The 20,690-nt window shown below is 51.5% G+C and overlaps 1 protein-coding gene across 2 annotated transcripts in view; it reads left to right on the plus strand.

The window, feature by feature from the left end:
- The window catches only part of LAMA5 (laminin subunit alpha 5), a 93,568-nt gene that overhangs the window by 48,273 nt on the left and 24,605 nt on the right, over positions 1-20,690 (plus strand). Inside the window, exons 7-28 of one of the 2 annotated variants that reach the window (XM_055813274.1) lie at positions 1,959-2,074; positions 2,988-3,106; positions 3,925-4,015; positions 4,768-4,902; positions 5,364-5,426; positions 6,737-6,877; positions 7,269-7,406; positions 7,658-7,792; positions 8,289-8,423; positions 10,276-10,413; positions 10,593-10,645; positions 10,845-10,944; positions 11,424-11,476; positions 11,879-11,984; positions 12,711-12,810; positions 13,008-13,164; positions 14,862-15,000; positions 17,829-17,971; positions 18,073-18,179; positions 18,918-19,071; positions 19,402-19,562; positions 20,121-20,229. In XM_055813274.1, coding sequence (XP_055669249.1) covers positions 1,959-2,074; positions 2,988-3,106; positions 3,925-4,015; positions 4,768-4,902; positions 5,364-5,426; positions 6,737-6,877; positions 7,269-7,406; positions 7,658-7,792; positions 8,289-8,423; positions 10,276-10,413; positions 10,593-10,645; positions 10,845-10,944; positions 11,424-11,476; positions 11,879-11,984; positions 12,711-12,810; positions 13,008-13,164; positions 14,862-15,000; positions 17,829-17,971; positions 18,073-18,179; positions 18,918-19,071; positions 19,402-19,562; positions 20,121-20,229 — 2,593 coding nt within the window. Of the gene's footprint in view, positions 1-1,958; positions 2,075-2,987; positions 3,107-3,924; positions 4,016-4,767; positions 4,903-5,363; positions 5,427-6,736; positions 6,878-7,268; positions 7,407-7,657; positions 7,793-8,288; positions 8,424-10,275; positions 10,414-10,592; positions 10,646-10,844; positions 10,945-11,423; positions 11,477-11,878; positions 11,985-12,710; positions 12,811-13,007; positions 13,165-14,861; positions 15,001-15,287; positions 15,418-17,828; positions 17,972-18,072; positions 18,180-18,917; positions 19,072-19,401; positions 19,563-20,120; positions 20,230-20,690 lie in introns of both variants that reach the window. The other variant, XM_055813275.1, reaches the window with a different exon arrangement.

A 20,690-nucleotide genomic window follows, 5' to 3' on the forward strand; every position in this document is an offset into this window, starting at 1 on the left:
ATTAGCAGCGTGGACTCGGCACAAGGTGTGGTAAAGCTACTATGATAGATGAGCTCTCTTGAGAGGTCGTTGCTAGTTCTAGACAGCAGAGACTAAATAAATAAGTCCTCCTCCACCTGAAATATGCATCCTTACTTACTGAGTGACGTCTTTTTGCATTCTGGGAACTGAACCAGTGCTTTTCAAACATCTTGAACATTAAAGGTCTGGGATGTGTGGCTGGAGCCACATCCTCTAGCCAGGGAGATTAATGGTGCTCAGCAGGTTTATAAGTTCCCTGACTCAGTGACCATCTTTCTCTGCACACATGTGTATATGGATGTTAATCTTAATCTCCAGCTATTGGCACGGAAAAAAAACCCCATGAAATTTGGTTTTCTTGGAATTGCTCAGTAGTAGTCAGCCAGGTGAGAGCTGTGTGGGTGGTTTCATTACAGGGGCATGGCCAAGGTTTGCCTGTCATTGAGTCTCCCCCTTGGGTCTGCAAAACATGGGGGGAAGAAAGTTCCTGGTGAATGTTTCAGGGCTCATTTCTGCCGCTTAGGCTCCAGCCAGCCTCTCAGGGGCTTGGTTTCATGCCTGTACCCTGCTGGCCACAGCCCAGCCTGTGAATGTGGGTAGGGATGGGTCATCACGAGTGCTCACAGAGCTGACAGTGGCCAAGCATTCCATGGTGTCTGCAAGGGAAGGACCACCAGCAGGGCTGGGACCTCCTGCCTCTCAGCCCCTCTGGCTGAAGCAAACGTGCTGAGTGTGGATCTGCCTGCATTCCCTCGAACTTTCAAATCATCCCATATTTCATTAAAATGAGTTCACTTGTCCCATGCTGCTGCCTCTGTCTGGCTGTTCACTATCCATATACTCTCAGGTGCCACATCTTAAAAATACATGTAGGTGGAAACCATGACACTCAGTTCACTGCAGCCATGGAAAAGTGTGTCTGCAGTCCTGCATTTCACTCAGAATAACCATCCATTTGTTTCTAATGTTTAAAAAAAATTACTTTTATTTTTAAATGCTTTTGAATGGAAAAGCATTGGAGGAGGGAGAGATGGGAGTGGCAGACTGGCCCTGAGGGGAAATGAGTAATTGTACAGATAAAAGCTGGAACATGCTGTATTATCCATAAGTCTAATACAACAGAAAGCATTTGTGTTGGATGGGAATCGCCTTCTGCTAAGTGGAAGTTTTGGAGATGATATCACTGAAGTTAATGAATCACCGTTGCGGTCGAGCAGGGATGAGATCCATCGGTCAACTGTCGAGATTTTTGCCTGGCGCCTCCGGAGCCGCCTGTTTACCCAGCCTGGTCCTGCCTGTGCCGGCTGAGAAATGCAAGAGCTGCATTTCACAGGGAGTGTGCGGGGCCAGCATCTACTAAAAGACTTAATTCAAATTTCATGGGCTTTCTCTCTGCAAGCACAGGTATACCTGGAGGAGCAGATGGGACCCGTGTGACCCTATCCCTCTCTGGCTCTGGGCTATTATTTATTCCTTTCGTGCTGCCCCTGCATGGTGGTGGGGACATCTTTGTGTCCCTGCACCACACTGCTGCCTCTCAAGCAATTTGCTTCAGCTCCAATTTCTACCAATGCTAACCATTTCACATTTTACTGTCTCTAGCTGTCACTGCTAGGCAGTGAGACTGATTTTGCTGTAACCCTTATCTGCCTGTGAAGGACAGAGAAGTGATGGTGGAGGAAAACGAAAGGAGACAATGGCACTGGAAAAGCAAAGTTTGGTGTTTGGCTCAGAAAAATACAATCAGCAGTTCAGAAATTTGAAAAAAAAACGCCTTAGAAGCCTGTTTTCCAGAATACTTGGATTAACAAATATCACTCGGTTTTGGGTCTGACTAGTGATAGCTATGCATGACAGGGTTATGCAGTGGCTCCCCATCACACACATCGCAGCTCATCACCACAGGCTTGGCTGTACCTTGTTCCTCTCCCTTGCAGGCTGCAGTGTGACTGCCAGCACAACACCTGCGGCGGGTCCTGCGATCGCTGCTGCCCTGGCTTCAACCAGTTCCCATGGAAGCCTGCCACTGCTGACAGCGCAAATGAATGCCAGCGTAAGTGAAGTTGGGTTTTCCCTTCCTTTTCCAGCTGTTTTGCAAAGCACAGACTGACCGTGCTTCACCAGCCCCTTGATGTTGCAGTGCAGAGAAGCTGTTCACTGAAATGGTGGGGGTTATGGTGTGTGGTGCTGGGCACAGGGGAGATCGCTGGCACTGCAGAGCGGACAGTTTGCACAGTGGTTAATTGTGTTCAGTCAAGGCTCACACAGGGAGGCCCACTAGGTCTGTGTGGGACTTCGCTTCTGCTTATGTTCCAGTTCCTCCTCTGTGTCCAAGGGTTTGTGCAGGCAAGTCTCGTTGCTCAATTCTGTCTCGAAGATGAATTACATTTGGATGTGTTTACATACAGGACATCTTTATTTGTCTAGAGAAACCTTTAGTAAATGCCAACAGAGGAATTTATGCTGCACTGGGAATGCAGAGCACGGAGCATAGCTACATCACACGCTCTCTTACAAACGCAGGGCAGCAAAGGACAGTTGGATCTTAATCCTGTGGGTTTGTAAAGAGCACCCTCACCGGGTGCTGAATTTTACAGCTCACCTCTATCCTGGATGGGATAAAAGAGGCAAGAATGTTGCCCTCTCAACCAGACTATTTGAGGCCCCAAAGCTGGGTAATTTCTCTTTCTCGTCTATACATGCCTGCACATATTTCACTTCTGATTTTGTGCCTGCTGCGTTCTTCTGGTTGCAGACTAGACTTTATGAGAGAGTTGTTGCTTCTGTGCTTTTGAACCGGGAGACTTCTGGGAGCTTGGGTGATCATGTAATCCCCCAGATGCATTCAAGCATCTTTCCTCATTGAAATGTCAACCCACAGGAAGAGTTCTTATCTTGAGATCCATCCAGTGATTGAAAGACCTCCGTGGGCTGGTGGCTCAGCTAACATCTGTTTGTATTTTCAGCTTGCAATTGCAATGGCCATGCCTATGACTGCTACTATGACCCAGAGGTGGATCACCACAAAGCCAGCAAAAGTCGCCAAGACAAGTTTGAAGGGGGAGGTGTTTGCATTGACTGTCAGGTAGGCCTGAAGAACTCCTGTGGAAAAAGTTGTTGCAGGTTTTTGTGTTTGTTTCTGCTGTCAGCCTGGAGTTCAGCCTTGGTGGCAGCTCTGCCAACCCCCTCATATACCCTCTGTTATCATAATTAGGTCTTTCCCTGGAAATTTAGTCTCTTTGCCGTAGATTAAAGGATTGTGCACCAGTAATGAAAACAGCATTTGGGTTCCTAGCGGTTCCCTGTGTAGTACTGTGACCTTTCTGTTCTGCTGCTTTAGGGTTGGGTCTGCTGAGGCACTGTGCATTGAGAGGGACAGGTTGGTGCCAAGCACGCTGGGAAGTCCCTGCCTGGTTTGCAGTGCTCAGGTGCTGCCATCTCTCTGGATCTCTCTCTGACCACCAAAATGCTAGTCTCTTCAGTCTCTGAAGCTCCCAGTGAAAGTGGGAAGTTAGCTCTTTTGCTCCCAAGGTCACTGTAAGCTGGTTAATTTATGCAGTGGCATGAAACTTTTAGCTGTGCTTTCTTGTTGGGAGGAAACAGATTGCTCCCATCCTCCTAGCGCAAAGTAGGCAGGACATTCTACCATGTGAAGCAAGTGAAATGGGCTCGAGGTCAGATATGAATCTGAAGCTCATACTGCATTTACGGGAAGATACAGTTTGCAGGAAATGCTTTGTTTTCAAATCAGTGTATGTGGAATTTTGAGCAGATTTAGGTCTTCTGTCTGCTGACACTCCTGAGTTGTCTCCTCTGGCCCCTGAAGCTGTTAGTAAATCTGGCAGATGAACATGGATCCTGCAGGCAGATGAACTGATGCCCCTCTAACCCACTGTCTTTCAGCATCACACCACCGGCATTAACTGCGAGAGGTGCATCCCAGGATACTATCGGTCCCCTGACCACCCAATCGACTCTCCGTACATTTGCTACCGTGAGTGTGATCTCTCCTGCAGGCTGTAGATAGATGCCCTCCTGAACTTGATGACACTGGGGAGGGTGATCTGGAGGACTGGGCTGAGAGATTTTTGTGGTATATGGAGTCTGGCACCATGAGAGATGTGGCCAAGTGGATGGTTCCTGCTGCAGCTGGTATTGCCCATGGAAATGTATGTGTGCATGCAGACACTATGTGTGTCTGCGGCATCCATGAAGTCAGAAGTGGTAGCATGTTCCAAGGCTGGAATGAGCTAAAAACGTGTTGTCCTCGCTGCTGCTGTGCCCGCAGGGAAATCCATTCTTAGCCGTCATCTCTGTGCTTTTTCAGCTGGCAATTGCAGGCCATTGGCCTCCATGCCCTAAGACAGGGATTTCTAGGCAGCAGCGGGTTATATCCATTTTGCTGGGGAGCCCAGCTCATTTGGGGAGCTATGACACATCGTCTGTTCTGCACTGCGTCCTCGTGGCAGTGTGCCACCACCACCTCTTTGGGGGGCAGCTGGTGTCTCCTGGAGAAGCAAGTCAGGTCTGTGCTGCTTTACTTGGGACCCCACAGTGGGACAAATACTGTGGCAGCGGTTCCTCTAAACCAGACCTCTTTTGAAGAAGCAAAATCTCTTTATTTTTGGAGAGTATTTGGTGGGGTCTCTTACAGAGGCTCTGTATTGTAGTGATGCTTCTGTGGCGCACATGGCTAGCGAGGGTCTTGGTCAGTGACAACCACTGCCAGCTTGTCCCTCTCTGCAGGCTGTAACTGTGAGTCTGACTTCACCGATGGCACCTGTGAGGACCTCACTGGCCGCTGTTACTGCAAGCCCAATTATACCGGGGAGCACTGTGATGCCTGTGCCGAGGGATACCTCAACTTCCCCCACTGCTACCGTAAGTGGGGGGTGTGGGACTCTGGAGTAGTCAGGTTGGGGACCCCACAGACCAGTGGGTGCAGAAAGGGCCAACAGCTCCAGTTGGGGCTGCTCACCAGGTGTCTTTTCCCTGTGCCACATGGCAATTTTGTCCCAAGAAGAGTTCTTGCAAGTGGAGTCAAGTCCACATTTGGCTTGGGTGGAAGCTGGACCAGAGCTGAGCTGGACTGAGCTCGGCTCTCTGGAGTCAATGGGAGCTTCCCATTTGGCTGGAGTCTCATCTCTCACCTCCTGTGAAAGACGTCTTTCCAGAGCCCAGGTTAAAAATGGCTGTAATTGATCTTTTTTTTAGTGGGATTTCTCCGCTTTGTTCCATGTTTTCATTCAGCCTGTTCTTTGGGACTATCAACCCCTTGATATGCTGACAAGATTTCTTTGAGCGTATGTGATGACCTGTGCAATGTGTCTTTCTCTGCCTAGCCATTCCAGCTTTTGCTCGCAATGATACTGGAGAACAAGTGCTCCCTGCAGGACAGATAATAAGTAAGTAGTGCAATTTTCCTTGATGCTTTGGCAGTCACAGTGCCATTATTTCTGTTATATCTTCTGTTCAGTGTAAGGTCAGGTCTTCAGCTTACTGGGCATGTACATTGTAAGAGGCAGCCCTGACACAGAGTGGTTCTGAGAGAGGAGGCAGCTGAGCAGTGAGCGAAAGGAAGTTTTATGATGCCCTTTTTATAGACAGGGAAACTCTAGCCCAGAGTGACCATGTGATTATGGGCTTTTTTCTGGGGTCCAGGCCATGTGGGGTTGTCCCTTCTGGCCTCCCTGTAAGGAACCCCCTCTAAGATCACAGAGAGGCTGTGGCTGAGCCAGAGCACGAGCTGGGTTCTCCCAAATCTCAGCCTTTGGGTCCAGATACAAACCTGTCCTGCCACACCTGCCTGCCCTGCATTTTCCGTGTGGCGGACAGCATAGTAGGTCTGTGCCGATGGCCCCTCTGCACAGAGCAGCAGGTAGCACTGCTGTGGGCGCCTGGGCAGCATGCACAGGCAGCTGCTTGCTCTGTGTCACTTTGTTGTTTTGAAAGCTCACCCATGCCCTCATCCCTGCTCCCCTACCCCTTCCTCCTCTCTCATGCTCACTCCTCTCCGTTCATCTCCCTTGTGTTTTTTCTTGTCTCTTTTCCCACCGAGTACTCCCCTGTCTCATGCTCCCCAGCACGCTCCAGATAACCTTTTCCTTCCTTCTGATATTTTAAAGTCTGTATCTTCCAGACAGGTTTTTCTTTCCTGAGCTGGAATTTCTCACTTCCCTTCTCATTTCCCCACCTCTCCCTTCCTCTGGTTCTTGGATGACATTTGCCCTTCCCTCTCCCAGCCCGACACCCCATGCTGCTTGCCTGGAGCACCCACCTGCCCTGCCCTGGCAGGGGGAAGGTCTTGGGTGCAGCTAAGCATGGGGAAAGCCGAAACCCCACCCTGGTTAGCTGAAGTCTGTGGTTATTCCCACACAGCTTGGGGCCAATACTGCACCAAATCGGCTCTGTCTGGGCTTGTGCAAGCAGAATTTTTCACCCTGTGTGTTGCCCTGCTGCCCATCCAGCACCTCGTGCATCTGTGTGATGCTGAGATCTCCCAACCAGCCTGCAACCCCACGAGCCAGCCATGCAGGTTGCCTGAGCAGGGTTTGGGGAAAACATTTGCATCTAGTAGGAAGGTTATTAGAAGGCAAATGCCTGAGCCATTGCCTTTCATGGCAACTCCTTCCCTGTCCTTGTGGGACCTCTGCCCAGCAGCAGAGATGGACTGACAGCTGTGTGTGGTATTGCTTGTTGTGTGCCCCCACTCCAGACTGTGACTGCTATGCCGGTGGGACAGAAGGCAACGCCTGTCGCAAAGACCCTCGGGTGGGGATGTGTGTGTGCAAACCCAACTTCCAAGGAACACACTGCGACCAGTGCGCCCCAGGCCACTATGGACCCAGCTGCCAGCGTGAGTAACTCGGGGTTAGTGGCCCCAAGCTCGCCTTGCTTGCCTCCCTGCTGGGGAGGAGCGTGCCTGTCCCTGTCCTCCGCTTGCGCTGGGGAGGAGGAATTCTCCAGCCCCACTTCCAAGTGACAAATTCCCATGACTTCTGCTAGTATTTTCCACCCCACTCTGACCCTCCAGCATCCACCCAGCCTGGGGGGGGCTCTTGAGAAATTCCCTATGGATGTGAGCTACGGGCCAGGCATGCTTGCTATCAGCTGTGTCCTCCATGGTTTCTCGAGCGAGTGCATTGCTACCCCAGATAAAGAGGCGTTCTGGTTCCTTTCCTAGGATCCTAGGAAGGGGAAATACATGAAGAAGCTGCTTATTTACTAGTGCCCTTGTTGCTTTCCAGCCTGCCAGTGCTCCGGCCCTGGTCAGTACGATGGCACCTGTGACAGCAAGACAGGACAGTGTCTGTGTCGAACGGGATTTGAAGGGCACTTGTGTAACCAGTGCGCTCCCGGCTACTTCAACTACCCTCTGTGCCAGCGTGCGTATCTGTCCTCCTGTGGGCCTGGGTGGGTGCACACAAAGCCAGAGTCTTCTGGCAGGGTTTTGAAGGAGGACTGGAAAGCGGGTTTGTAGATGTTGGAATGACATAGGCAATGGGCAGAGATCGACAGTTTGAACACTTAGAGCAGCACCTAAGTGCCCATCTGAGAACTTCAGGAAAAAACTTGTATTGCAATGAGCTTTGCCCCATGCTCCCAGCACAGGGAAAACAGTTTCCCTTTGTTGCAGTATGTGGCTGCAGCGCAGTTGGGACACTGCCGGAAGGCTGCGACTCTGTCGGGAGGTGTTTCTGCAGACCTGAGTTTGCTGGGCCACGGTGTGAGCACTGCAGTCCTGGGCACCACTCCTACCCCCACTGCTACGGTAAGGACATTAATGTTCAGTTCTTGCTAGTCTGTCATGTTATGAAAAACATGCCTATTACTGTAAGACTTTGGTGTTTCTCAAAATCAAACCCCGTGTGGTTTGCATTTTGAATTTGGTAGGCTTGTTTTGGAGGTCATGGATCGTGCCAAATCCTGGAAGACAAAGCAGTTCTTATCGGTCACGCTTCCTCATCACAACCCTGCTGTGACATCGTGTCCCAGTTTATGCCTTTTTTGATCTGTCTTTTTAGTGCATTAACCTACTAAACTGCTGAGGAACATTGAATGGACTGTAAAAAAACCCTTAGTGGCATTTTCCTGGTATGGCCGTAACCTTAGCTGAAAATGTTGCCCATCTTTACAGGGAATTAAGAAATTAATTTAGTTCTGATGGGAATGGTTAACTTCTGTGGGGCTGAATGACAATTCACACCAGCAGCAGTTGGCCATGAGTCATGTGTTTTATCAGACTATTGAGAGTCCTGCTCTTACAGCTTGCTCCTGCGATTCCCGGGGTGCGGTGGACAACAACTGCAGCCCAGCTGGCCAGTGTCGATGCCACGTGAATTTTGCGGGGCACACCTGCAACCAGTGTGCCCTGGGCTTCTACGGGTACCCCAGCTGCACACGTGAGTAACCACCATCAGATCTCAGGGCAGGGAAGGGAATAGCTGCTGCCACTGGCTTTGTAGTGGTTTTCCTTTTCATAACCCCTCTCCCAGGGGTATATATGAATATAGTTGGCTCTTGCAGCACAAATCAGTTTTCCTGTGCCGGGCCCTACCCGTGGGCACCGCAGCCCCGCAGCGCCCAGGCCGGGGGCACAGCGGGGGGAACTGCCCGGCGGGACAGGGCCGGGGGGGGGGCTGGTCGCCGGCCGGCTGGGCAGGAGCCCCCAGTGTGCCCAGGTGGCCAAGGCGGCCAGCAGCAGCCCGGCTCGTGTCCCAGACGGTGTGGCCAGCAGGGCCAGGGCGGCGACCGTCCCCCTGGGCTCGGCCCTGCTGAGGCCACTCGAACCCTGTGCCCAGCTCGGGCCCCTCCTGCAGGACAGACCCTGAGGGGCTGGAGCGTGTCCAGGGCCGGGAACGGTTTAGGTTGGATATTAGGGAAAATTCCTTCCCCAGAGGGTGGCCCAGCACTGGGACAGGCTGCCCAGGGACGTGGTGGAGTCACCAGCCCTGGGGGGGTTAAAGGACACGTAGATGTGGCGCTCAGGGACGTGGGTTAGTGGTGGGCTTGGCGGTGCTGGGTTAACGGTTGGGCTCGGTGATCTTAAAGGTCTTTTCCCACTTAAATTACTCTGTAATTCTGTCACTTCCCTGTGTGCTGCATTGCTTCTGGAGCAGAGCTGCTGGTGCCAGGGCTGAGCAGTGCCTACAGCAGGTGCCTGTGGCCCCAGATACTCTGAATAGTCCTCTGCAGTCCTGGCCAGCGTGTCCCCATCTCCCTCCTTGTTGGCAGTCCGACTGGAAGCCAGATGTACTCTTAAGTCTCCCAGAAAGAATTTACTGCTCATTAAAAAATAATCTGTGATACAATTTCCCTGAAGCAACAAAAGAGCATCATCACCCCCTTGCACCATACTAAATGTAGACGCCTGAGCCGTGGCCAGCTGGCAGAGTGCTGCTCGCAAATGCTGATGCCGGCAATATGCCTTTGAAGAGGCTGGAGGCATAGATGAAATGGTCTCGCAGGGGTTCGGTAGTCGCTTTTTTTATGTGTCTAATAAAGCAGTGTCCAAATTGCAGAGCTGTAGAGGAGTCACAGCAAGGAAAGGACAACCTGATTTGATTTTTTGAATCTGTTGTTTTATGAACGGTGTTTTGCTGTTAGCCAGTCTGGAGGTGTCAGCCTGAAAAGTCCCCTTTGGCAAGGTTTTGAGGAGTGCTGGCTGGGCAAGGAGGACATGGGCAACTCCCTGACAGCTTGCTGACCTTCATGTGGTAGGGCAGCAGAATCTCCATGTGCGTTTGCAGGAGGCGGGTCACGCAGGAAGCCGCAGAACCATTGCCTTGCCCTTGGCTGCCAGAAGTGCCAAGGCTGTGTTGCTGACCCGGGGCTGCAGGCTTGCTGCCCACATACAACATCCACAGGGCAGACCCTGATGGCCAAATGCTCTTGGGTGTTTGGGTGGAAATGGGCTTTTGTAAGGTCTGATCTGTCACTGGCTGCTGACCTTTTGGGGATGAGATCACACATTCTCCTTTTACTTAACCAAAGCTTCTCCCTGCCTCCGGGAATACACATAAATGTACACGAATAAGTGTGATAAACATTGCAGCTTCTATTGTTATTCTGAAAAGATGGCGTGTTTTTAACCAAAAGCAAAGAAGAAGTGTGTATGTTATTTATAACCCATGTTTCTGGCTGCTTTGATGGTGGTGAAGGTCAGACAGACAAAAGAGGTTGCTGGTGGGAAGCCTTGAATGCAGGAGTCCCTGTGCCCTGCAGCTCCAGCAGTTGCTCTCCCCTCTTTTGCAGCTTGCCAGTGCTCCCAGGAGGGCTCTCTGCACAGCACCTGCGACCAGGAAACAGGGCAGTGCAGCTGCCGGCCCAAAGTGACAGGACTGCGCTGCGATAGCTGCGTGCCAGGCGCCTATGGATTTCCGCACTGTGAAGGTAGCCCCCTTCTCTCTGTTGGAGGGGACTCTGGTGCCTTGGGGACACAGTGGTGTGCTGCTGTTAAATGGGCTTTTCATCCCCCAGGAGCTTTGCAAGGGAAGAAATAACCCCCTTTAGGAAGAGCCAGGATGTGAGCTATCTCTTTATAAATCCATCCTTGTGCCTCTCTTTTCTAGTGGGCTCCTGTAACCCAGCAGGGTTGGTGACAGCAGATCCCTCGCTGGCCCCGGTGAGTATCAACTGAACCCACCGGCCCCTGCGGGATTTTTGTGTGATTTTGCATGATCCCCTTTTTCTCACATTGGGCCAAGTCCTTCCTTAAGCTCAGCCTGAACGCAGTCATTACCTATGCCAGAGTAGCAGACACCATGTTCAGCTACTGTGCTGCAAATTCTCACCTGCTCTTTTCTCCCCTTCCCTTTCCCCAGGGCTCCTGTGCATGTCGGGCATACGTTGAAGGCCCAGCTTGTGACAGATGCAAACCCTTATACTGGAACCTGACTCCAGAGAACCCCTATGGCTGCCTGAGTAAGCAAATGGCATTTGCACAGCCCCCAGAAGTCCCCTTCCTGCTGTAATGCTGCAGGACCCAAACCCAAGCCAGTGGGGACAACCGCTACTGGTGGAGTGATGGCTTTCCTTCCGTTTTCATCCTCTAGTGGCATGTCAAAACCCGAGTGGTCTGGGTAACCTTCACTTGGAGCGGGGAAATGCTGGAGCCTGGAGCTTTTTGCTGGGATGAAACACAGGGTTTTTAGTCCTCCTTGCAAACTTTGCACATTTTAACTTTTCATGGCCAAATGTGCAGAAAAGGTAGTTGGGTCCTCTACAGTAACTGTCTGAAATGAAACGTGTGTCCTTGTGCAGCACTACCTTTTATGTGACCAGTTCCCAGCTCCTCTTATCCCAGCCAGTGTCCTCTGGTGTGGTGGGTTCTGTCCCCCATAGGGCTTCTTCTCAGGGGCTGACTGATCTTCCAGATTTCTTGTTCATTTCCCTCTCTCCAGGCTGCAAGTGTGATACCAAGGGCACCATGAGCAGAATCGCAGAGTGCCAGCAGGTGGGTTTGCTCCTCTCTGCTTGCAGGCACCTCTGACCACGTGCTATGCTGGGAATGTTTCAGCTCCATCTCTCCAAGCAGCTGCTGGAGAGGCCCGTCCTGACACTGAGCTCTCGAAGGTTGCACCACAATCTGGGCTTGCATGAGAACGTAGGATTAAGACCTGTCATAAATTAGGCACCTAAGTATTTCTGGGTCTGGCCCAGGATGTGTGGATTTTTGTTTGCCTCCATTGTTGGGTAATTTAACTTATCTGGCCCACCCACGCACAGGAAGCCGTGTAGAGCAAGAAACTCAAAATGCTTCTCCAATGTCTCAGAGTAGGATGCAAATAAATGAGAAATGGACTAGCCACGACGAGCAGCAGGAGGGAACAAACTTCCATGCTTGCTTCTCTCCTAGGGTGACGGGCAGTGTTTCTGCAAGCCGAACATCTGTGGCCAGTTCTGCTTGACGTGCAAAGATGGCTACTTCAATATGGAGAATGCAAATTACTTTGGCTGCCAAGGTGAGCCCCCCTTCATGATGTGTTGGGTGAATGGGGGGGCCACAAGAGCTGACCCTGGAGCAGGCAGCTGTGCCTATACCAAGTGACTGTTGGCCTTGGAGGGAAGGGGTGAGAGATCTCCCGCCTCTTGCTTTTGATCATACCATGACCCAGAGCAGGGGCCGGGTGTTGCTGTGGATCTGGAGACCCAAGTTCCTGCTTTTGCCACCATTGGACAGAGGTCCATCAGACTGGGGAATGAAAGGCCAGGAAAGGTGCCCCCTTGAGTGCCAGAAACTGGCATGCTTTTAGCTGCTGGCTATGTCCTTGCAGCTCTACCCCTTCCTCCTGTTGGGAACAGGTGGGCATGGACTTGTGGGGTTTGCTGCTCTCCATCATGCCCATGGGAAGAGGTAAAAGAGAAGGTCGAGCCACTTTCAGCCAGCCCATGCGGTCCTGGCAGGGCTGGGAAGAGGGAGCAAGGCTGCTGCTGGCAGCAGGGCTGCGGCGCCCAGCCATGAGGGCTTGCAGACCTTGTTCCTCCCGCAGCCGTCAGCCGTCTGGAAATAGCTCAGCGCTGAGCTGGAAGAGGAGCTGATCCAAGTGGGGCTGGGGCCAATATGAAAACGGATACAATGGAATAAAAATAGTGGCCCCAGCCTCCCTGCCTGCTGGGGTGTGCCTTTGATTAGTGACCAGGAGTTTGTTAGTGTGGTGGGAATGTAAACAAGCGCTTCCTGCCCACAGGCTGCCGATGCGACGTCGGTGGGTCCTTGGGTCCATCCTGTGAGGAGCGGAGCGGAGCCTGTCGCTGCCGGCAGAGCACACGTGGCCCCACCTGCACCCAGTAAGCTGCTAGCAGGAGATGCACCTTGGAGTGCACTGCCTCCCGTTCACTCCCTTGGAGATGGTGTCCTCTGCCACCACAGATGGGCGCCTTATCGTCTGGGCTGCTGCCACATCAGCCACGTGCCTGGCAGGGGTGTCCTCTTGCCTCCCTCTCCAGATAGCCCAGCAGGTAATGGTGCTCCTTCTCTTCCACAGACCTGCGCGGGACCATTATTTCCCTGACCTTCACCACTTGAAATTTGAGCTGGAGGAAGGCACCACGCCGGCTGGCCGGGCTGTGCGCTTCGGCTACAACCCCCTGGAGTTTGAGGGCTTCAGCTGGCGAGGATATGCACAGATGTCCTCCATCCAGGTATGCCTGGTGTCTCCATCCCAGCGCAGCTCCCCCTGGGGAGGATGCTGCTGGTGGAGGACCAACGTGCTTTTGGCACGCATCTTTCACCCCAAGTGCTTCTCAAACCCCCGAAGTCACATGATGGCCAACATAAACAGCACAGTATATATATAGCCTGTTTGCACAGATATTTCCTGTAGCGCTGGGGACGGCAGAGATTGATGAGGGGAAAGGTCCTAAACTGGGAATTTCCTGACATCCTGATCCATTTAGACAAAGGTGGTAGCTTGGTGATTACTTACAGGGATGTCTATAAACACTGTCTCTGGGTTTCCTTATGGCTCTTTCATCTGATTCTGCTCTTTCCTGCAACTCTCTGTGTAACCTTCCCTCCCTTTTCCAGAAATAAACTGGCTCCTTCTTAGCTGCCGTGTTCAGCTTGGACCTCTTGTTACCGTTCTGCCTCTGCTCTTGCCGTTAGCTGGTTTGCTGTAACGATGGTTTATGCTATTTGGGGGTCATCTAAGCCCTAGAAGTGAAGCTGTTTCATCTGTTGACCCTTTTTTCTCTTTGGTGGATTCTTCTTCTGCATGGCCCTTGTGGAAGTGTCACCTGTGTTTGTGTTTGGGGATGGGGTGCAGGGCAGTGATTCCCTGACAGTCTTGTTCTATGTAAGATGCTTCTTACTGTGGTGCATGTACTTGCAGTTTTCTTCACTTTTTCATGCTTAGGTAAAATAACAGAGGGGCCAAATGCCTTAGCCATTTCCCGTTGAATCTGTAGGTAGGAACTAAGCAATGAGGTCCTGCGGGCTCCCTTGAGAAAACCCCAGCCTTAAAGCTTAGGGATGGAGCTCATGCTCAAGTTCATGGCTTTTGTTTTGCGTCTAGTGTTGGTGTTTGAGATAGAAATAGGCCTTGAATAGGGGCTAGCACATGGCTTTCTGCTGGCAGGTCTCGCCTGTAGTTTGCTCTCGGCAAGATCCTTCTACTCTTTCTAACCAGAGCTTTGAAGAACACAACACCCTCGTTAGGAGTCTCCCCCGGCAGACCCCAGCTTTGCCCTGTAGGCAGGAGCGTATTTAAGGAGACGCTTAGATCTGTTTGAAATGGGTCAGACTTAAGCAACTCCTTAACTGGGGTCTTGCTAGTGTCCAGGCAGGCAGAGGGCTGATGCACCCATCAGTGGCACACTCCATTAGCACCACTAGTCCTTAGGATTGCAGTTTCCCAAGGGTGAGGCACCAGCTCAATTTGCAGCCTCCTCTGTAGGCATCTGAGCAGAGCCCTGTAAACACAAGGGCAGGCGCTTCAGCATTTGGTACCCGCTGGCTGGTGATGGCACACTAAGCCCAAAAGCAACATGCTGATAACAAAAGCAAGAACTTCTTAAAACCTTTCCTCTGGCCTGGTGTGTGCCTCAGGATAGCCTTTCCACCCTGCTGTGCCACAGCATCTTCCAGATGTGGTCAGAGCCTTTCCACCCCCTTCCCGCAGGCAGATTGTTCCCTTGGTGGCTGGTCACAAAAGGGACAGCATCGCGAGGCGCCCATGCCGTGACTGTGCAGTAGGGCCAGTGTGCTTGTCTCCTCCTTGCGCTGTGGCATGTTGCTTTGGGAGCAGTGAGCCGAGCAGCTGCGCTTGGGCTGGTAGCTGTCGGCGGTGGAGGTAATTGAAGGTGTGCTCTGCTTCTCTCCCCTTTCTCTCTCCCACCAGCCCAAGGTAGTGGTGACTCTCAATGTGACCTCCCCCGACCTCTTCCGCCTCGTCTTCCGCTACGTCAGCCGGGGGCCCGCCAGTGTGGAAGGGAGGGTCTCGGTCGTTGAGGAAGGAAAGTTTAATGTTTGTGGCAACTGTAAGTGCATTTTTCACTTCTAGACTAACTCAGAGCATCCCATGCTGCAACACTGCTCCTCTGCCCCTTCTCCTGCCCCAGGTGTGCCCGTCCCAGGTGTGCCCATCCCAAGTGTGCCCGTCTCAGGTGGCCAGCCAGAGCTGTGCCATGGGATGGCGAGGGAGGGGGAAGAGAGGCAGGCAGGCAGGTAGGCAGGCAGGCGGGTAAGGCTCTTCCGCAGAGCGGGTGGGTGGTCAGGAGGTGGCCCCCAGTGATGTGTGCCCCGTGTGCTTTTTTGCTTTTTACAGAATAAAATCAGAGTCACTGTAGACGTGAAGGAGGCAGAGCTCTATCTGTTCCATGTCATCCTGAGGTATATTAATTCAGGAGGGGCCACTGTGTATGGCAAAATTACAGCTTATCAGCCACGAAGGAGAGGTAAGGATCACAGACCGCTCTGCTTCCCTGCACCATCGCCACTTCCTCCCCATCCCAGGCAACCTTCTGCATCATCCTTTCCAGAAGACACTTTTCATATGGCTTTACCCATTAGTCCTGCCCTTCCAACTGAAAGGCTGATTTGAGGTTGTAGCCTGCTTTGTTTAACAAAGCAGCAGCAAGCTGGGCCTCAGTCCTGGGGCTGTGCGCTGGAGTGTTATCAGCCAGGCTGATGTGAGATAAGGCTGTTGTACCATTTGAAAGAACTTTTCCAGCTTGGAACAAGATCACCACAATGCCCCAGGCAGAAATGAGCTGAGTTTCCACAAAACCAGAATGGGCCAAGTGCTGGGAACTGGATGCAAACTTTGGCAGCCGGAGGTGTTTTTATTTCGCAGGTGCCCTCATGCGGCAGTCCTGCCCTTGCCTTGCACTTCTCCCACCTTCTCCCAAACCAGGCTGCTGGCATCACACGTGCTGTGGGGTTTGGAAGTGGTGTGGAATTGCATGTGTTACACAGGCGTTGCACTCTGGTGCAATGTCTTCTCATCAAGCCATGAGCTACTGGAGAAGAGGAAGAGCCACCAGAAGATGGCTGAACAAGCCTAGAGAACTGAACAACAAATATTCTGGGAATCAACATGAGCAAATCTGCATGGGGACAGACCTGAGGCCATGCAAGTGCCCTAGTCAGTGGTTGGCTGATTGATTTTGCTCCTTCTGATGCTATAGCCACATCATCCTGCTGAAGCTCTTCCTCCAGACCATATGTGCACAGCACAAGGCTGTGGGCACCAGCTAATTTATTAGTATGTGGAGTTCTCTCCTCTGTCTTCAATTGACATAGAAGGTGTTTTGCCTTTGAATGTAGTATGCAAGGTTTGAATTGCCAAGATATTATTATCCTACTTTTTTTAGAGGAGAAAAAGAGCTTGTTATTTTTATGGCCAGTCATACTATGCAGCAGGAACACAAGAGAAGCATGAGTCATCCTTATGCTTTAGGTTCCCACCAAAGGTCAGGAAGTATTTCATCTGTCCTATCCAGCAGCAGAGCTTATTTCCCTTAGAATGTGCTTTCCTCCTTGCTCAGAAGCAGCATTTGATTTTTCTAGTGCTGAAGGCAAGCTGCCAGACTGATGCACCAACAATGGGAGGGCAACTTCCTTGATAGGCCAGATTGGCTCCAAAAATGCTGAGCCACCCTCTGCCTGGCTGGAATGGGCTTCACATGGTAAAAGAAAGCAGCCTGGAAAGGAAATAAGTTGGAGGATGTGGATTGCAAAAAGGGAAGCGTTTTCTGAGTATATGATTTTCAGACCGGTTTCTCCTGCCCCACATCCAGAAGCCATCTCAGTTTGAGTTGTGTATCGTCTCAAAGGGATGAGAAGCTTCAGCTTGTCAAGGGATCTACCCCATTGCCTGTTCAGGGAAATCTCTTCATTCTTTGCATCTTCACCTCTGCTTCCCATCTGAGAAAACAGGGGCTTGGCCTCAGCTGATGCCAGGCATGTGGCAGAGCTAGCACACATGGGAAGGGGCTGACCCATCCCGACAGTAGAACAAGCCCTTGCTTTAGCTTCTGGCCCTCTGCATTATGCCTTGATGTCCGTGTACCACACCAGGATAGTCAGTGTGCCACATTCCCCACTTCCCTCTTTCATCTCATGTGCTTGCCATGCAGCCATACTCGGTGAATCCCTCTCACCCGTCCTCTTGAAAATACTCCTGAGACTGCTAGACAGGCAGACAGTCTGCTTCTAGGTGCTGTATCATTCTTGCATCTAAAGTTAATGAATTCAAAGGTTATGGAACTGTGTCAGCTGAGCCAAGGAAACGTTCAACAGCAGCAGGATCAGGCCTTAAACCTGTTCTGTCAGTTAAAATTAACGTCTAAATCTTGGGTGCAGAATCTGTGGCTGGCAAGAAAGGCAGGAGCACAGCTTGGGGATCTGAGAATTTGCCAGAAGACAGGTATCTCACCTGTGGAGCTGGGGTCAGAATATCCCTAAGGAAGAACATAACTGGGCAATTCTTTTTGTCTGTCTCAGAATAAATTCTTCACAGATTAATTCTTTCCTTCTCTAGCTGCCAAAACGCTCCTTGGCATGCAATACTCCATGCTTTGCAGGCTAGGGATGCAGAGCACACTGTGAGAGCTGTGGATTAGCATTAAGGTTTGCAGTGATTTTTCTTTTTTCTCCCATTAAGCTACTGAGCAGATTCAGAGTGGATGTCTCTGTTACAGGACACTGTGGGATTGCGGTGCCTCTCCCATGGCAGCGCTGAGAAAGCAGAAGCCCGGGACTTCCCAGCGCACTGCAGAGCTGCTTCCCTGAGTGTAGCCTCCAATTTGCAGCCCCAGGTTTTCCGTCCCAGTCCTTTCACAGCCTCTCATCCCTCCCGCTCCAGGTACAGAGCAGACCAAGCAGATTGTCTTTGCTCCTAGCACGGAGCCAGCCTTCGTCACTGTCCCCCAGAACAGCTTTGGGGAGCCCTTCGTACTCAACCCCAACACCTGGTCTCTGGTTGTTGAAGCAGAGGGTGTGCTGCTGGTAAGGACCAGCCCCTGTGCTCCATACACCACAGGGGGCTTCAGCAGCTCCTTGGGGGCAAGTGTCCCAAACGTAACCAACTCTCCTGTCTCTCCTCCTAGGACTATCTGGTTTTGCTGCCCAGCTCATACTATGAAGCACCAATACTGCAGCTAAAGGTTACAGAGCCATGTACCTACCAGCCAGCCCCTGAACAAGCCACCCAGAAGTAAGGATCTCCATGTCTTCATGCTGTGTGGGACCTACTCAGCTCTGCTTGGCCTGGGGTTAAAAAATATTTACAGTCCACACGCTGTGAGGGTCTGGATGCAGTAAACTGTTTGGTGGAGCACTTTGCTGTCATTCATAAAGCTTGCCGAACCTGGAAAGCTAACACATAGATCTCCTCATCCATGGCACAGGCAGTCTGTGTGTTCTCAAGGACTCTGGAGGACCAACTCACCCAGTAAGACCATAGCGCTCTCCTCTGCTAGGCCGGGTTCCCAGTGCCAGGTGGGAACTGTATGCCAATCAATAGCTCTGGAAAATGGCTACAATGAGTTAGGTCTTTCTGGACTATTTAAAATGGATGGGTGGAGTCTGCTAGTGCTTAGAGCATCTCTGCATCTGTTTGCTCTGTGCAGGACCTCTCTGTCCATGTCGGCAAGAAGGCTGGTTGGGTTCTGGGCACCAGTTGTCCCCTCCACTGTAGCAGTGGTCCCCAGCATAAAGCACACTGCAAGAGGAGAAGCTTTTTGTTGTTACTGCCCTCACTGGTCCTATAATATTATTCTCATTGAACTCATTGTTCCACACTAACCAGAGGTGCTCCTTTGGGCAGTGGAGCCCTCATGTTAAACCAAAGCCTTTTGCAAATCTTGCTGGGATCAAGCTGCTTGGGTGCTTTTGACTCTTAAAATTGTGATGTAACAACTGTACTTTGCAATTCTTTTCTTAATGTTTTTAGCTGCCTCTTGTATAAGTACCTGTCTGTGGACAGCTTCCCTGCTGTGTCAGGGGTGGATGCGGTGTGCAGGCTGGACAACCGGTTACCCAGATTATGTCCCACAGAGCAGCTCACCCCCTCCCATCCCCGGATGGCAACATGCAGCGGTAGTGATGTGAGTGGCACTTCTGTTTCATCCCTCGCATGGGCACTGCAGCACTCATCCCTCTGCTCCCACCATCTGGTGCTTTAGATGCACCCGGGCAGGTTACCAGGAGGGCTTTGACCCGTGAACACCCCACTGTTGCCCCTGAGCCTTGCAGCTGTGTGCTTGCATGCCCTATTGTTCAAGGCACATGCAAAGGGTTTGCAAGGATGTGGTAAGAGTTGTCCCATTGTCCCCTCAGCTGCAGACGAGGCTGGTTTGTAACGCGGGCATCCTGCACTTGCTCACTTCATGGAGTGGGACAGGAGACCCTCACTCAGTCACCTCTCTGTCCTCCAGGTGGAAGTCCAGCTGTCCCTGCCTATTGCTCAGCCTGGGAAATACGTGCTGGTGGTGGAGTACGCCAACACCAATGCTTTGCAGATGGTGGGCATTGCTGTGACCTCACCGCACTTAGCCATGCAGCAGGGCACGTTCATCTTCTACCCCTGTGTCTACAGGTATGGTGAGATGGAGAAAGGGTTCGGTCGTCCTCTGACATGGCAAAGACAGGCTGCCCCTACTTGAGCTTCTTCTGCTTTATCACATGAACAAAGCAATGCCCTAGTGTTGTACATCTAGGCTGTGTATATCCAAACTCCTCCTAGCTGGACATGGATTTTAGTGACTGGCCATCCCTGGGAAATACGTACCTGTGCCAGCATAGTGCTCCAATGCCTCTGCCAGGAGATAATCTGTTGCTTCCATTTGCTGCTAGCTACATTGGTAGGGGCCTTGATGGAGGGAATGGCCTACAGGCAGGTTTATTGGAGCTGTTGGTGCAAGTCAGACCCTGTCCTGTGCTGTAGAAGTGTCCGACTTCAGACTGCAACCTTTGCAATAGGAAACAAATGTCTGGGGTGTCCTTGGGAAACTTAACTCTTCTGACTTGCCAGAAAAGACGTGAAAAGATTTGCAGGGACTTTGTGTAAATACCTTCAGGACATATAGCCGGCAAGACAAGAAATGGGTCATGACCTTACTCAAGGCTGGCTTCAAAATCTGTGTTTCTCTTACAGTTTCCTTTGTCGAGGGATTGCTGTGGATTCCCAGAGCCGTACGGCAATTTTTGAACTTACCTCAGAGGCCACCATTCGCTTCACCTCTGATCTGGCTGACTTCTTCCTGGTAAGGCTCCCCACAAGGGCAGCTCTGCTGGCTGGTTGCAAGGAGGAGAGGCTGGAGTGGTGCCTAGACTGCAGAGGGGTTTTCTAATTTCTTTGGACTAGATGTTAGAACTTAGTCGATGTCATGAGCAGTCCAGGGTGGAGAATGTGTTCAGTGGTGTGTTTTGAAGTAGAACATGGGACTGGGATTTGGGACACAGTGAGAAGTTGCTCTTTGCAGAGGGAGCTCTGCAGCGTTGTGGCAGTGCCTCTTCCTGTTTTACCTTGAAGGCATTCACAGTTGCTTAGCCAAAGACAGAAAAATCCCATAACTATGTGGAGCTCCTAAATGCCTTAGGGCTTGTGCCAAGGAAGAAGGGGCAGTAAAGAGAGGCGTTGACCTGCCATGCATTAGCTGAAGTGTCTGATAAGGAGGTATTTTGTGTGGTCAGCCTGATTGCTGGTAGGCACAGAAACAGCTGC

This window comes from Falco peregrinus, chromosome 9, assembly GCF_023634155.1.
Source record: "Falco peregrinus isolate bFalPer1 chromosome 9, bFalPer1.pri, whole genome shotgun sequence".
NCBI classification, from domain to species: domain Eukaryota; kingdom Metazoa; phylum Chordata; class Aves; order Falconiformes; family Falconidae; genus Falco; species Falco peregrinus.